The 14,666-nt window shown below is 37.2% G+C and overlaps 2 protein-coding genes across 4 annotated transcripts in view; both read right to left on the reverse strand.

The window, feature by feature from the left end:
• Window positions 1-14,666, reverse strand: part of AXIN1 (axin 1) — a 178,052-nt gene that overhangs the window by 105,178 nt on the left and 58,208 nt on the right. The gene's annotated exons all lie outside the window — the stretch shown is intronic.
• Window positions 4,411-6,831, reverse strand: LOC138176904 (uncharacterized protein C15orf61-like). Its single transcript, XM_069107840.1, has one exon. The coding sequence runs from the start codon at window positions 5,040-5,042 to the stop codon at window positions 4,521-4,523; it is 522 nt and encodes a 173-aa protein (XP_068963941.1). The 5' UTR covers window positions 5,043-6,831; the 3' UTR covers window positions 4,411-4,520.

Raw genomic sequence — 14,666 nt, forward strand, 5'->3', positions numbered from 1 at the left:
GACAATTGGGGGTACGTGACTTGCCCAAGGTCACACGGCTAGTAGGTGTTAAGTGTCTGAGGCTGGATTTCAACTCAGGTCCTCCTGACTCCAGAGCCAGTTCTCTATTCACTGCGCCACCTAGCTGCCCCTATTTTTTCTTTCTTTTTTGCCAAGATTTTTTTCTTTAAACCTGGATGCTATATTTCAAGAAATCATAGATAAAAACTAGTCAGAATCCACTAAACACTTCTTCAAATGAACACCAAAAGGAAAAGTCCCAGAAATGACACAGGCAAAATGACCCAGAGCTCCTATGTCAAAGAAAAAAAATACTAAAAGCATTCAGAAAGAAGTAGTTCAAGCACCAGAGAACCATGATAAAGATTACTCAAAACCTGGCAGCTATTACAATAAACAACAGGAGATCACAGAATACAAAATTCTAAGAGGCAAAAGAGATGGGCTTACTAAGAACAATAACAGAGTGCAAAATCAAATATATAACACAGGGGGGAAAATTATCCTTTAACAGAATAAAGCACTCCCAAGCTTTTTTCGATGAAAAGACCAGTGCTGAGGAGTAAGTTTGAAATATAAATTAAAAGAGCGCAGAAAAACCTAGAAAGGTAAATTTACTTAAGCCATTGGGAGGAAATGTATCACAAGCTAACATTCTAATAATGTTATTAAGAATGAATGAATCCCTTCAGAATATTATATGTTCTTCAAAAGGTATTGAAAGAAGAAGCCAAGAAGGCAGCGTATAGTCAGGGACTTGTTCCCTTCAAGTTACCTGAAATGCAGTGGCTTCTGGAGCTCTCAGACTACAGATGATAAGGAGATTATAGGGAACTATTTACTGACACTGGGTGCAAGATTTGTTGTACTGCCTATATGTAGTTCTTAGTTGAGTCCCAGGGTGAGGAAGAGAAGCACCAGCTCACTAGAGCATGTGGCTGAAGAAGTGCAGAGGCCCTGGTCACAGTTCCAGAGCAGAGTACTTGTAGATGATCTAAGGCCAGAGCACAGACCAAGACTTACAGACCCCCAGAACTATCTCTAGAAAAGCAGCAAAAAAACAAAACAAAACAAAACAAAAACCCTGAAGGTTGGGACAGTGCCCCTCTATCCTGGGAGCAGAGTCCAACTTTAACATAAAATTAAAAGTCAAGAAATAGGTTCAAAAAATGAGCAAACAATAACAAAAAGATCATGACCACAAAAAGTTACCATAGTACCGTGTTTCCCTGAAAATAAGACCTATCCCGAAAATAAGCCCTCCCCTTACTGTGTAAGATTCCTCTAAAATAAGCCCTCCCCCGAAAATAAGCCCTATTGAGATTGCTACTGTAGTGAAGGTGATCCCCTGCGCTACACGCTACATTACGGTACCCTCTGTATGCACCGTCCCCCCCCCCGGGTGAAACACACGCCGCGCTCCGAGCTGCATCCAATCAGAGCTGCAGCAGTGAGCGCGTCATCCTGTTCTTCCCCAGTGATTTGCTTGCTGGCGCCATTGAGAGCAGTGCCGCGGAGGAGAGCTGAGGCAGGACAACATAAAAACCCAGTATGTAAGCGGGAGTGAGGGGGCACGATGGAGGATAAAAAGGGCATGATGGAGGAAAAAAGAAGAACTCAGGTGGCATGATGGAGTGAAAAGGACTGATGGTCATAATTTTATTATTCTGTCTGTTTTGACCCCCAGACATGAGTACAAAAAGGAAGAGCTATACTGTTGAGTATAAGAAACCAATTGTAGAGGAGTCACATGGCAAGAATCTTGCAGTTTTCTGTAAAGAAAAACTTTTGGATCTTCAAATGGTCAGAAAATGGAGAGCAGATTATAATAACCTCAATCAACAGGTGGATGAGGGAAAAGGGAAAAAGTGCAGGTCTGGATCAGGTCGGCAGCCCTTATATCCTGACTTGGAGATCCTCATTGGCGAATGGATTGCTGACAGGAGAGCAAAGGCCTTGGTTGTGCGCAGGGCTGATATTCAAGAATTTGCCCTTTCAATGGCACCAGAGTTTGAAATGGTCTCAGAAGGATTCAAAGCATCACAACACTGGTTGGACGGTTTCCTTCAACGGTATGAACTGTCCCTAAGAAGATCAACAACACTGTTTAAGCTGGAAGATGCTGAAGTTATTAAATGTGCACTTGCATTCAAGTCCTTTATTGATAGGATCGACATTTCCAAGTACCAAACCTGCAATATGATTGCTATGGATGAAACTGCAGTGTTTATGGGACAAGAATCTCAAACAACAATTCCTCACAGGGGTGCAACGTCAATCTACATTCCCACCACTGGCTATGAAAGTGCACGGGTCACCTGTGTTTTGGCAATTCGTTTGGATGGAAAGAAAGCCACACCTCTAATCATCAGTAAGGGCAAGAAAGATAAGATTGAACTTGTATCTGGCATTTATGTTCTTGAAACTGAAAAAGCCTGGTGTACACAAGCCGTTATAAGAAAGTGGGTTGATTTAATGCTGCCACTTGTTATGCGAGGTAACCAAAGAGGTCTGATAGTCTGGAATTCAGCCAGCACTCACCGCGCTAAAGAAATGAAGAACTTCCTTGCAGAGAGAAGAATAGATCAAGTAATGATTCCTGCAGGAACGACTGCCTATCTCCAGACCCTTGATATTGCAATAAAGAAGCCATTCAAGGACCATTTGCGCATGGAAGTCAATGACTACATTGAAAATAGAATGGAAAGAAATCAGCGTGGAAACTTTGTGAAGCCCTGTCTGCAAGAAGTCGTGACTTGGGTGAAGAAATCATGGGATAAAATTACTGACAGCTGTGTCGCCAAGGCACTACGAGCAGGTTATCTGGACAAGACATATTCATTTAAAGAGAGCTATATTGCTGGACATGACAGATTGGGTCCACTTCTTCTGAAGGAAATGGAGGCGCAAGACATCCAGGACGGAATTCAGGGTATGGACACTTATGACGATGTTGTTGAAGAAGATGACATGATCATTATTGAATAAAGGTACATTTTTTTGTTCACATTTACCTGTTTATTAAAATTGCTGTCAATGTTCATTAAAATAAGCCCTTCCCTGAAAATAAGCCCTCTGGTGTTTTTCTGTCCAAAAAAATTAATAAGACAGTGTCTTATTATCGGAGAAACACGGTAACAAGGAAAATAAAAACAAACCTAAAAGAAAACAAAGTCAAAACAGCTACATCTAAAGTCTCAAAGAAAAATGCAAATTGGTCTCAGGCCCAAAAAGAATTCCGGGAAGACATAAAAAAGACTTTTAAAAATAAAGTAAGAGAAGCAGAAGAAAAACTGAGGAAAAGAAATAAAAGTGATGCAAGAAAATCCTGATAAAAGAGTCAACAGCATGGTAAAGAAACATATATAACACCTTAAAAACAAAACAAAACAGAATAGACCAAATGGTTAAAAAAAGGCATAAAAATTCACTGAATAAAATAACTCCTTAAAAGAAAAACTGGTCAAATGGAAAAGGATATACAAAAGCTCACTGAAAGAAATAATTCCTTAAAAATTAAAACTGGGAAAGTAGAAGTTCATGACACCATGAGACTTCAAGAAACAGCAACAATAAATCAAAAGAATGAAAAAAGGGGCAGCTAGGTGGCGCAGTGAATAGAGCTTCAGCCCTGGAGTCAGGAAGACCTGAGTTCAAATCCAGCCTCAGACACTTAACACAAAAACTAGCTGTAGGACCTTGGGCAAGTCACTTAACCCCAATTGCCCTCCAAAAAGAAAAAAAAAAACGAAAATGTGAAATAGCTCACTGGAAAAAAACAACTGACCTGGAAAACAGATCTAGGAGAGATGATTTAAAAAATATTAGATTAACCAAAAACTATGATAAAAAAATGAAAAGAATCTAGACATCAAATTTCAAGAAACTTTGAATGAAAACTCCCCCTATATCTTACATCCAGAGGGTAAAATAGAAATTGAATAAATCTGTTGATCACCTCATGAAAGGCATCTCAAAATGAAAACTCCCAGAAATATTATAGCCAAATTCCAGAACTCCCAGGTCAAGGATAAAATACTGCAAGCAATCAGAAAGAAACTATTCAAATACCATGGAGCCACAGTCAGGATCACACAAGATTCAGCAGCTTCTATATTAAAGGATCAGAAGGCTTAGAATATGATATTCTAGAATACAAAGGAGCTATGATTATAACCAAGAATCACTTATCCAGCAGAATACTTTAGGGGGAAAAATGGACACTTAACAAAATAGAGGACTTCCAAGCATTCCCAATAAAAAGAAGAGAGTTAAATAGAAAATCTGACTTTCAAACACAAGACTCAAGAGAAGCATACAAAGGTAAACTGCAAAGAATCATAAGGGACTGAATAAGGTTAAAATGTTTATATTCCTAGATGACACTTGTGACTGCTAAGAATTTTATCATTATTTTTTTTTTTGTTTTTAGAAAGTTTTATTTTAAAGGAACAAAAATACATATTACTTTTATACACATGAGAAAACCCACTAACTGTTGTGCTCTGCAATGCACAGTTTTAATACATGGCACCTTCATCTTCTTTATTTAGAAAATAAACTGTTATTGTTCCATAACTGGTAAGAACAGTCTCTGTGACTCTGGCAAATAACCAGGAGCCAAGTCCATATAATAAAGTCGGAATGCCAAAGTTGATGACTTTCAGCCCGGTGAAGAACTGGTCCTGCCGGTCCAGGTCCTGCCAGGGTGCCTTCGAACAGTGGTACTTGACGAAGGGGAAGCAGCCAGAGCGCAGGACATGGTAGTTGGCTCCCTGCACCGCCCAGTTGAAATGGGAGAGGCCGAACTGGTCGTTGTGCACAGCGCTATAGGGAACGCAGAACGATGTCCAGTGAGGCAGGCAATGCTGCAGCAGGTGCTGGGTCAGCACCTCTGAGGCACGGGGCTTGGGGTCTTGGGCCGACGCGGCACCCCGGGGGCTCAGCAGCAGCACCAGCCGCACGGCGACCTCATGAGCCCGCTTCAGTAATTCCATGGGCGTCCCTCCCCCAGGAGGATCCCTCCCCCCGAATTTTATCATTATTAAGGCAGTTAGGAACAGTATACACAGACAGTGGGCAAAAGTGTGAGTTGATTATGAGGGAATGATGTCTAAAAAAATAAAATTAAGGGGTAAGAAAGAGGGATGACTATGATGGGATGCTATCTAAAAATAAGAATAAGGGGTAAAAAGAGGGATTCACTGGGAGAAGGGGGAAGGGAAAAGACAAATTTTCTCATAAAAGAGCTTTTACAGTAAAGGGAAAGATAGAGTGGTGATGGACAATGTTTGAACTTTACTCTCATCAGAGGCTCAAAGAGGGAATAACATATACACTCATTTGGTTATAGAAGTTTATCTTATCATATAGGGAAGTAGGAGGAGAAGGGGATAAGAGGGGAAGAAGATAGGGAGGGCACAGGCAGGTTTGGGGGACTTACAGGAGGGAGGGTGGATTGGGGAGGTGGTGGTCCAAAGCAAGAGAGATTTTTGAGGAGGGACAGGATAAAAAAACGAGAAAGATGGAGGAAAATGGGAGGGACAGAAATGCAGAGTTAGTGATCATAATTGTGAATGTGAAAGGGATGAGCTAACCTTTCAGAATGTAAGCAGATAGTAGAAGGGATTAGAAACCAAAATTCAACAATATGTTGTGTACAAGATATACACTTAAAACAGAAAGACACACAGAGTTGAAATGAAGAGCTGGAGTTAAATCTATTATGCTTTAACTGAAGAGACCAGGGGTGGCAATCCTGATTTCAGACAAAGAAAAAGCAAAATTAGACCTCTAAAGAGATAATCAGGGAAACTACATTTTGCTAAAAGGTACCATAGACCAGGGTTTCTTAAACTTTTCCCACTTGCAACTCACTTCAGCATTCTAAATGCACTGCCACAGACAATGAGTAAAATAAAAAAATTTTACAGCAAGTTTCTCTGATAAAGGCCTAATTTCTCAAATATATAGGAAACTGAGTCAAATTTATAAAATTTAGAGCCAATTCCCCAACTGATAAATGGTCAAAGGCTGTGAAGAAGTAGTTTTCAGAAGAAGAAATCAAAGCTATAGATACCTTTGACTTTAATACGACCATAGATGGTCATATTAAAAAAATGCTCCAAATCATTACTGATTAGAGAAAAGCAAATTTCTCTAGAGAAAAACAAATCTGAGGTGCCACCTCACACCTATCAGAAATGAAAAATGCTAAAGGGGAGAGGAGGGAAAACCAGTACAATAATGCATTGTTGATGGAGTAGTGAACTGATCCAACTATTCTTGTTTTTTCTTTAGTCTTTTTGGATTGGGAAAGGCAGGGCAATTGGGGTTAAGTGATTTGCTCAAGGTCACACAGCTGCCTCAATACAACTCTTCTGAAAACAATCTGGAACTACACCCAAAGGGCTCTAAAAATGCATATCTTTTGATCTAGCAATACCACCATCAGATCATACATCAAAGACATAAAAGAAAAAGAACTTAAATGTACAAAAATACTCACTAGCAAGCTCTTTTTGTGGTAACAAAGAACTGGACATAGAAGGGATGCTCATCAATGGGGGAATGGCTGATCAAGTTGTGGTTTATGATTGTGATGGGAGTGCTAATAAGCTATAAGAAATGATGAAGGGGATGATTTCAGAAAAAAACATGTGGGCGGCTAGGTGGCGCAGTGAATAGAGCACCAGCCCTGGATTCAGGAGGATCTGAGTTCAAATCTGGCTTCAGACCCTTGACACACTTACTAGCCGGGTGAGTTTGGGCAAGTCACTTAACCCCAATTGCCCTCCAGGAAGGAAGGAAGGAAGGAAAGAAGGAAGGAAGGAAGGAAGGAAGGAAGGAAGGAAGGAAGGAAGGAGGAAGGAAGGAAGGAAGGAAGGAAGGAAGGAAGGAAGGAAGGAAGGAAGAACATGGCAAGATCTATATGAATTAATGCAAATTCAAGTAATGAAAAGAACTGGGAGATCATTGTGCACAGTAATAGTAATGCTGTAATGATGGTCAACTCTAAAAGACTTAGCTATTCTGATCAATCCAGTGATCTAAAGCCATTTCCAAAGGACTCATGATGAAAAAAATGTGATCTAACTCCAGAGAAAGAACTGCTGAACTGCAAGTATAAACTGAAGTATAACTTTCTTGCTTTTTTTTTTTTTTGCAATACGGAAATGTTTTGCATGATTTCACATATATATTTGATATCATATTGTTTGCCTTCTCAGTGGGTAGAGGAGGCCTGGGAGGGAGGGAAAGAATCTGAAACTCAAAATATAAAAAGAAAAGAATGTTAAAAATAAATAATATTGGGGCAGCTAGGTGGCACAGTGAATAGAGCACTGGCCCTGGAGTCAGGAGGACCTGAGTTCAAATGGGGCATCGGACACTTGACACACTTACTAGCTGTGTGACCTTGGACAAGTCACTTAACCCCAATTTCCCTGCCTTCCCCCCTCCAAAAAAGAAAGAATATTTTGAAAAGAAAAAAATGTAAATAAAATCCAAAAATATTTCAATTCAATCAACATGTAGCAAGCAAATTTATGAGCAAAGGAATACAGATAAACTTAAAAAGACAAATTCCTTGCACTTAAGAGAGTTTTCAAGTTAAGGGACATATAAGATATATACAGAAATAACTATAATGTAAGTTTTCATTCAAGTTATTCTACAAACATTAACCATATACCTACCATGTGAAAGGCATTGTGCTAATTGCTTAATTAGATCTTGTTAGGTTAGGACTCTAAATGCCTTGGCAAAGAGTAATAAAAGGATTTGGAATCAAGAGAACTAAAGTTGCAGTCTTGAGCTAATTACCCACTATGCATCCTTGGGTGATTCAAAACCTCTCTGGGTCTCAGTTTCCTCATTAGTAAAATGAAGGAGTTGGACTAGATAACCTCTAAGCTCTCTTTCCACTGCTAAATCAATGTTCCTATGATCCTAGCTTCTACAGAATTCCAGAAGAGGGAAAGGTTTAGGGAATAAACCAAGCAATTAAACAACAAGCATCTATTTAGTGTTTATAAGCCAAGTACCTGAGACATAAATACAAAAAAACTGAACAGTCCTTACTCTCTAAGACCTCCTATCTAGGAGGATAAGAGAGGATAAATGAGGTAAATATATAGGGTATTCCAAAAGCCTTTGTGTAGTTTTGATCTCTACCTTCTTAAAGCTCTGAAAGCTTAAAACTGTACTAAGACTTTTGGAACAATCTCTATATTTAAAGTAGGTTTTGCTGTTGTTTTTAGAAGAAGGGATTTGTGGGGGAATGTTAAGAAAAGCTTCACATGCTTTGAGGGAAGCTAAGCTACCTAAAAAGCAGGGGTAAAAAGGGTGTATGTTCCAGAGGAGAGAAAATAAGCAAAACAAGTGTCAGACAGTCAACAAAGAAACATTTAAGCACCCACTATGTGCCAGAAACTGTATGCTAGGCACTGGGGATACAAAAAAAAAGTAAAATGAGATGGAAATAGTCAGAATTTGATGTTTTGACCTACACAAGGAACAAAGAAGCCAGTTTGGCTAGAATAAAAAGTGCATGAAAATGAGAAATGTATAACAAGCCTGTTAAGGTAAGCTACCCAGATGGTGAAGAGTTTTAAATGTCAAACAGAAATGAGTTTGTATTTCAGGGAAAGTTTCATGGAGAAAGTAGCATTTAAATTCAGTCTTACATGAAGAAAAGATTTCAAGGGTGCTCTCTTCAGGAGATAAATTCCACAGGAAAGCAAAAGCAATAAAAATGTTATTTCAAAAAGTGTTTGGTAAGATCTTAGAATAAACAAAATTAAATTTTCCGCATGATTACAGAACTATAGCTTCTACCCCCCACAGAAAATTAAAGATATATGACATAAAGCATGGTGGAGAGACACTGAGAGCCAGGATATGCTGGCAACTTGATAAGTTCATGACCTGCATAGAGTACAAGATCTACACAAATGGTGGTATTTTCCTGACTAGAAATTACCCATGCAAATGAAATCACAGGTCCAGTTAAAATAAAAACAAAAATTATTATGAGCTCCAAACATTATACAACACATGTGATTGTATCAAGGCTTAAAAACCAAAATCTTTTCCATTTTAAAAACTTTGTTGCTGCCACATTGTAATGTTAATGAAATAGGAAGATCTTCCCCCATTAATAGGCCTATGTGACCTGGAACCTGGGTCACATGGAGCCCAGCATGGGAGGAGCTTGCCAAAGGAGGATAGAGAGCAGAGAACAAGGCAGAGCAGAGAGAGAAGCCGTTCGTGGGCAAAGGGAGGAATCTGCCATAGGGAACTTGTTTGTGGAAAGGGCTAACAGAAAGAAGACTTGAGATGTCAGCACTCTCTACATTAGTGATGAGTACCTTGTTAAATCTTACCTCCTGCTATCCTAATTTCCAAATAAATACTTTAGTTTTGCCTTTGAGGAAGAGAGTATATTATATTTTGTGAATATACCCTAGAAATACATATGTATATTCACAGCAGCTGCTATGAGTATCAGATTGGTGTGACACACATACAAACCAAGAAGGTTTCTTTTTCCTCACTCTCCACCACTGTCCTATATAGATTTAAGACTTTCAACATTTTCCATTATAATTTAAATATGACAGAATTCAAATTTTCTTAATAAAGTAACAATGACTGAATCCATTTAGCACTGGTTAAAAATGAGAAAGGTAGATCAGTAAAACAGACTAGACAAGAGAATCAGAAATAATGGAACTTACTAACCCAGTATTTGATAAATCCCAAAACATAAATTGCTTTAGGACAAATTCCCTATTTGACTAAAAAAAAAATATTGGGAAAACTGGAGTCTGGCAGAAATCAGGCTTAGACCAACCTCTTACACCATGTTCCATAACAGATTAAAAATGGACACAGTACCTGAATGCTAAAAGACATATCCTAAAAATTTTAAGAGAAGCAATCCATATACCCACAGCTATGGTAGGGGGATAAATTCTTTCTTTTTGCTTTTTTTTGGAGGGGGAAGGTAGGACAATTGGGCTTCAGTGACTTGCCCAAGTTCACACGGTTAGTTTTGTGTTAAGTGTCTGAAGTCATATTTGAACTCAGGTCCACCTGACTTTGGGGCTGGTGCTCTATTCACTGTGCCACCTACCTGCCCCAAGGGGGGATGATTTCTTAACCAAAAAGGGGAAAGAAGTAATTACAGAAGATAAAACAGATTAATTCTGATTAGACAAAACTTAAAACCTTTTGCACAAATAAAACTAATGCATCTGGAATAAAAAGGGATATGGTCAACTGAGGAAAAATGTGCAACTAGAATTTATGGTAAGAGTTTGCTATCCAAGATATATAAGCAATTAACAGAACTATATCAAGACCAAGAACCACTGTTCAATAAGAAATGTTGGTAAAGCTGTGAATCTGTATGAGTATTTTGGAAGTCAATTTGGAATTATGCAAATAAGATGGCTAAAATGTTCAAACCCTGTGACTCAGAGATTCCCCTGCTAGGTGCGTGCACACACATTCCCACACACCCACATACCCACCAAGGAGATGACAAAAAAAGAAAGACTCCATATACATATTTCCCAACAGTTCTTATTAAATAGGGAGTTTGTTCCTAAGTAATATTTACAGTAAAATATACATTATGTATGAATAAAATATATATATATCTGTAGTATCATATTTACTGGTAGCAAAGAACAGGAAAAAATGACTATCACTTGGGCTATGGTTAATCAGTTTATAGTATATGAAGGTAATGGAATATCACTATGCTGTAAGAAATGATGAAAATAGATAAGCCTAGAAAAGTTTATTTGAACTGATAAAAATGGAGTAAGCACTAAAAAAATAATATAACGATGTAAGACTATGTAAATGGAAAGAACTGCAAAATAACTGAAAATTAATTGTAAAATTATAAAGAACAAGTTTTGTTCCAATGAAGAGATATGCTATCTCCCACAACTCTCTAGGGAAGTGGGGCATCCATGGAAAACCTGAATGTTAGATATTTTTCAATGTATTTACTGGTTATGCTGAATATTTTTTTCCTTTTCCTCTTTTTATTTAAAAAAACTTATAAGGAGATAGTTCTCTGGGAGACGGAGGGAATATAATACAAGGAGAAATCTAGGTGATATAAGAACAGATGATATTAATAAAAATTTATTTTAAGAGAAATTAAATATGTAAAGCTACTCATCTATTTAAATGTATAAAATAACAGTATAAAAAACAAATTACTTCAGTGTTACTACGTTCTATGAGGGGATGACAGACAGAAAAAAAAATTTAGTCTAGAAGTTTTAATACATTTTTGTCCTCAAGACCCCTTTATACTCTTAAAAATTATTGAAGACCCTAAAGAGCTTTGCTTATATGAGTTATTTCTACCTATATTTACTGTATTAGAAATTTAAATGTATACATTTTTAAAAATCTATCAATTCATTAGAAAATAATAAATTCATTACATGTTAACATAAACATTTTTATGAATAACTTTTCCAAACAAAACAAAAATTAGTGAGAAGAATGTCACTGCATTACATATTTTTGGAAACCTCTTTAATGTCTGACTTAATAGAAGACAGCTGGATTCTCATATCTGCTTCTGCATTCAATCTGTTTACAATATGTTGTTTTATTTTAAGTATATGAATAAAAATATGTTCTTAAGCATATGCATAGGCTGGAAAACAGAATATTTAATGGGCAAATATTATTATGAAGATAGCTTTAACTTTGCAGACCCCTTGGGAACGTCGGTCCACATTTTTGAACTGCTGGTTTAGTCACTGTGAAAAAAAGTAAAGTACCTCTTACTATCTTCAGTTAAGTCAACCAATTAATAAAGAATCATCAATCCCAGGGGAAGGCACTTAAAGAACTCAGACTACAGTATGCTAAACTCAAGTCAAAACCAAGATTCCTTCCCTATCCCTCTTCTGTCTCCACCATTTCTCCAGGCCTTTTGTTCTCCAAGAAATGGCAGGCTCCTGAAATTTTCTTGCTTCCAAGTTTTTATTTTGATAGTTCCTTTTACTTTTTTTTTTCATCAGACTTTCAGACCTTACATACTACACCAGTCAAATGTGCGTCTGCTTTAAGAAATTCTATAATGTCATTTCATCTGGAATACATTACAGTGGGTGCAAATATAAATAACAATATCTATATGCTGCATTAAAGAATAGAACTGAGTCATATATTCCACTCTCAAAGACCATTCTATGATTAAAAGAATATTTTGGATAGTTCTGTTTAAAGCCATGCAGGGAAATGTCTCTTTACTTAGTTTAAATAACTACAGTTATTGTGGTAGGCAAGCTTCTTTCCCCCTTTTTCCCCCACCCCCCTTTTCTGAAATGCAGTGACCACGACAGGAATAGCGATGAGTTCAAAGAAAAATGTTACCTGTTAAACCTTTTTTGTGACTCTTGTCACCAGTACTGATTGCTTGGATGATGAGGCAGGGAATAAGGATGTTAATAAACAGCAATTCCAAGGCACAAAAGTAGGGTGTGGAAGTCAAAACATGTTACAGCTCAACAAGCTCAAAGATGAACAGAGACATTTTGAGTCCCACAAAGTCCCTCCCTTCTTTAAGAACATAATTAAGGCAACATGCACAGGAGGTGAAATGATCTATGTATTTTTGTGGTGCCTAGCACCAGACTTAGGCACTCAGACAAACACTGAGAAAAATAAGTTAGACATTGGGAAAGAAAAATGAGAATTCTCTAAGTCTTTTTTCTCTAAAGTCACTTTTTTTAAAATTGTGAAACAAATCTGTATGTCAATTAAAAAACTGGTACTCAGGAATTTAGGTCATTTCCCTGCAGTTTCTGGTTTTAAGGAAAGCCAATGGTTCTGGTCAAGATACCATTACTATGACACTATTCTTTAAGTGAAACCAATGGGCTCTTTTAGCAAACACTTCTGTTTTTTTAAATCAAGTGGCAAACTACGACAGATCCCCTAAGTTACATTCTAAGAAAAATGATCATGACTATTGCACAGTTACTTACTACAACACACAAAATGAGTCATGTGCACTCCTTCCTACAGCTGGTAGGCCAGAGACATGCATCAATAGGATAACAGATCACATATGGAAGAGAACACACTAGTCACCTTAGCTCAATCACTTCATATTAAAGCTCAGGAAAGAAAAAAAGCAAAGCTTAGAGATGTGACTGCCTCAAGTCCCACAGTTATAAAGTGGCAGAGCTGAGCTTTGGACCAAAGTACTCTGATTAGAAATCCAGTGTTCCTTATATTCCACCATGTTGCTTGCTTGGTGTAGAAAGTAACTTATCTTTCAAGGAACTTAGTAGTCCCCTTGTCCTATATCCTTTCTAAAAGCATGGCAAAAGGGTGCCAATGTCTACCAGCTGAGCTAAAGAGAACACACCCAGAGATTCAATGAAGAAAAGTCTACTAAGCAAAAGATTTCTAAAAACCAATAAACCTGGATGATCTGCTGCAAACTATTAATCACTAAAATGGAATGAAATAATAATGAATGGAATGAATGAAATCAGATAATACTTGAAATACTTCAAAGTATCTATTAAAAGAGATCTGTTGCACATGCTATAGAATTTAAATGGACAGAGGATTCTAAAGATAACTGGGACAGTGACATCTTTCATCTGGTTGTTTCAGTTTGCTGAACAATGTGATATTTCTCATCTTAAGTTAAGGCATGGTTTCTTAGGAATCTAAAGGCTAAATATTTGTCCAGTTCTTTCAGGATGATTTCCAGCATGTTAAAGAAACTCTGCCAAAAAGATTCTGGATCTAGATCAGTCTGAACCAAACACCCACACATTTTAATGTGTTACTGATGTGCCTTTTTTCCTGGAAGAGAGGAAAGTAAGTTATTCTCTGATGGTTAGTTGTTTGTGTGGTTTCTGTGAATGATTTGGAGATATCACTTCAATATTTGCATGGATCCATATGACAATGACAATAATCTCATGTAGAAGAATTAATCTCCTTTCTCTTTTATAATCACCTTTATTCCTTGCTTTCTTAAGAAGTCACTCCCTAACCATATCTGCGTGAAAGAGTCTGCTTCTCTTCTAAAATATTTATGCTATGCTCTAAAGAGCATATTCAGGTCAAATATCTATATCTGAATTTATTGTGGTATACAGTATGTTAGTCTAAAGCTAATTTCTGTCAAATTGCTTTCCAGTTTTCCCAGAAATCTTCATAATATAGGGAATTCTTAACTAGGCAATTTCTGCTTTGGGGTTTATCAAACATTGGCTTGAGTTCCATTATTTCTGATTTTCCCTGGACTATTCTGTTAAACTGATATACATTTTTTAAGCCAGTACCAAATAACTTTAATAATCACAACTTTATAATATAGTTTGAAGTCTGGAAGAACTATTTCTAAATTCCTACATTTTTCATTATTCCCATAATATTCTAGATTATTTGTTCTTCCAAAGGAATTCTATTGTCTACCTTTGGATAGTATTCCTTTAGTGGTAAAGCATTAAATCTGCAAATTAACTTTGATGGCATTATTATTTTTTATTTTATTGCTACAGGGCAGCCATGAGCACTGAATATATACTCTAATTATTTAAGCTGTTCTTTCTTTAAGGAACATTTTCTAATTGTATCTATACAGGTACTGAATGTGT

Source organism: Petaurus breviceps, unplaced genomic scaffold, assembly GCF_028583685.1.
Source record: "Petaurus breviceps papuanus isolate PSGF00001 unplaced genomic scaffold, PetGlider_PUasm1.0 138, whole genome shotgun sequence".
Classification (NCBI taxonomy): Eukaryota; Metazoa; Chordata; class Mammalia; order Diprotodontia; family Petauridae; genus Petaurus; species Petaurus breviceps.

Bases quoted from the DNA above. Each gene is read 5' to 3' on its own strand.
- LOC138176904 (XM_069107840.1), bottom strand. From the start codon at position 5,042: ATGATAAAATTCGGGGGGAGGGATCCTCCTGGGGGAGGGACGCCCATG.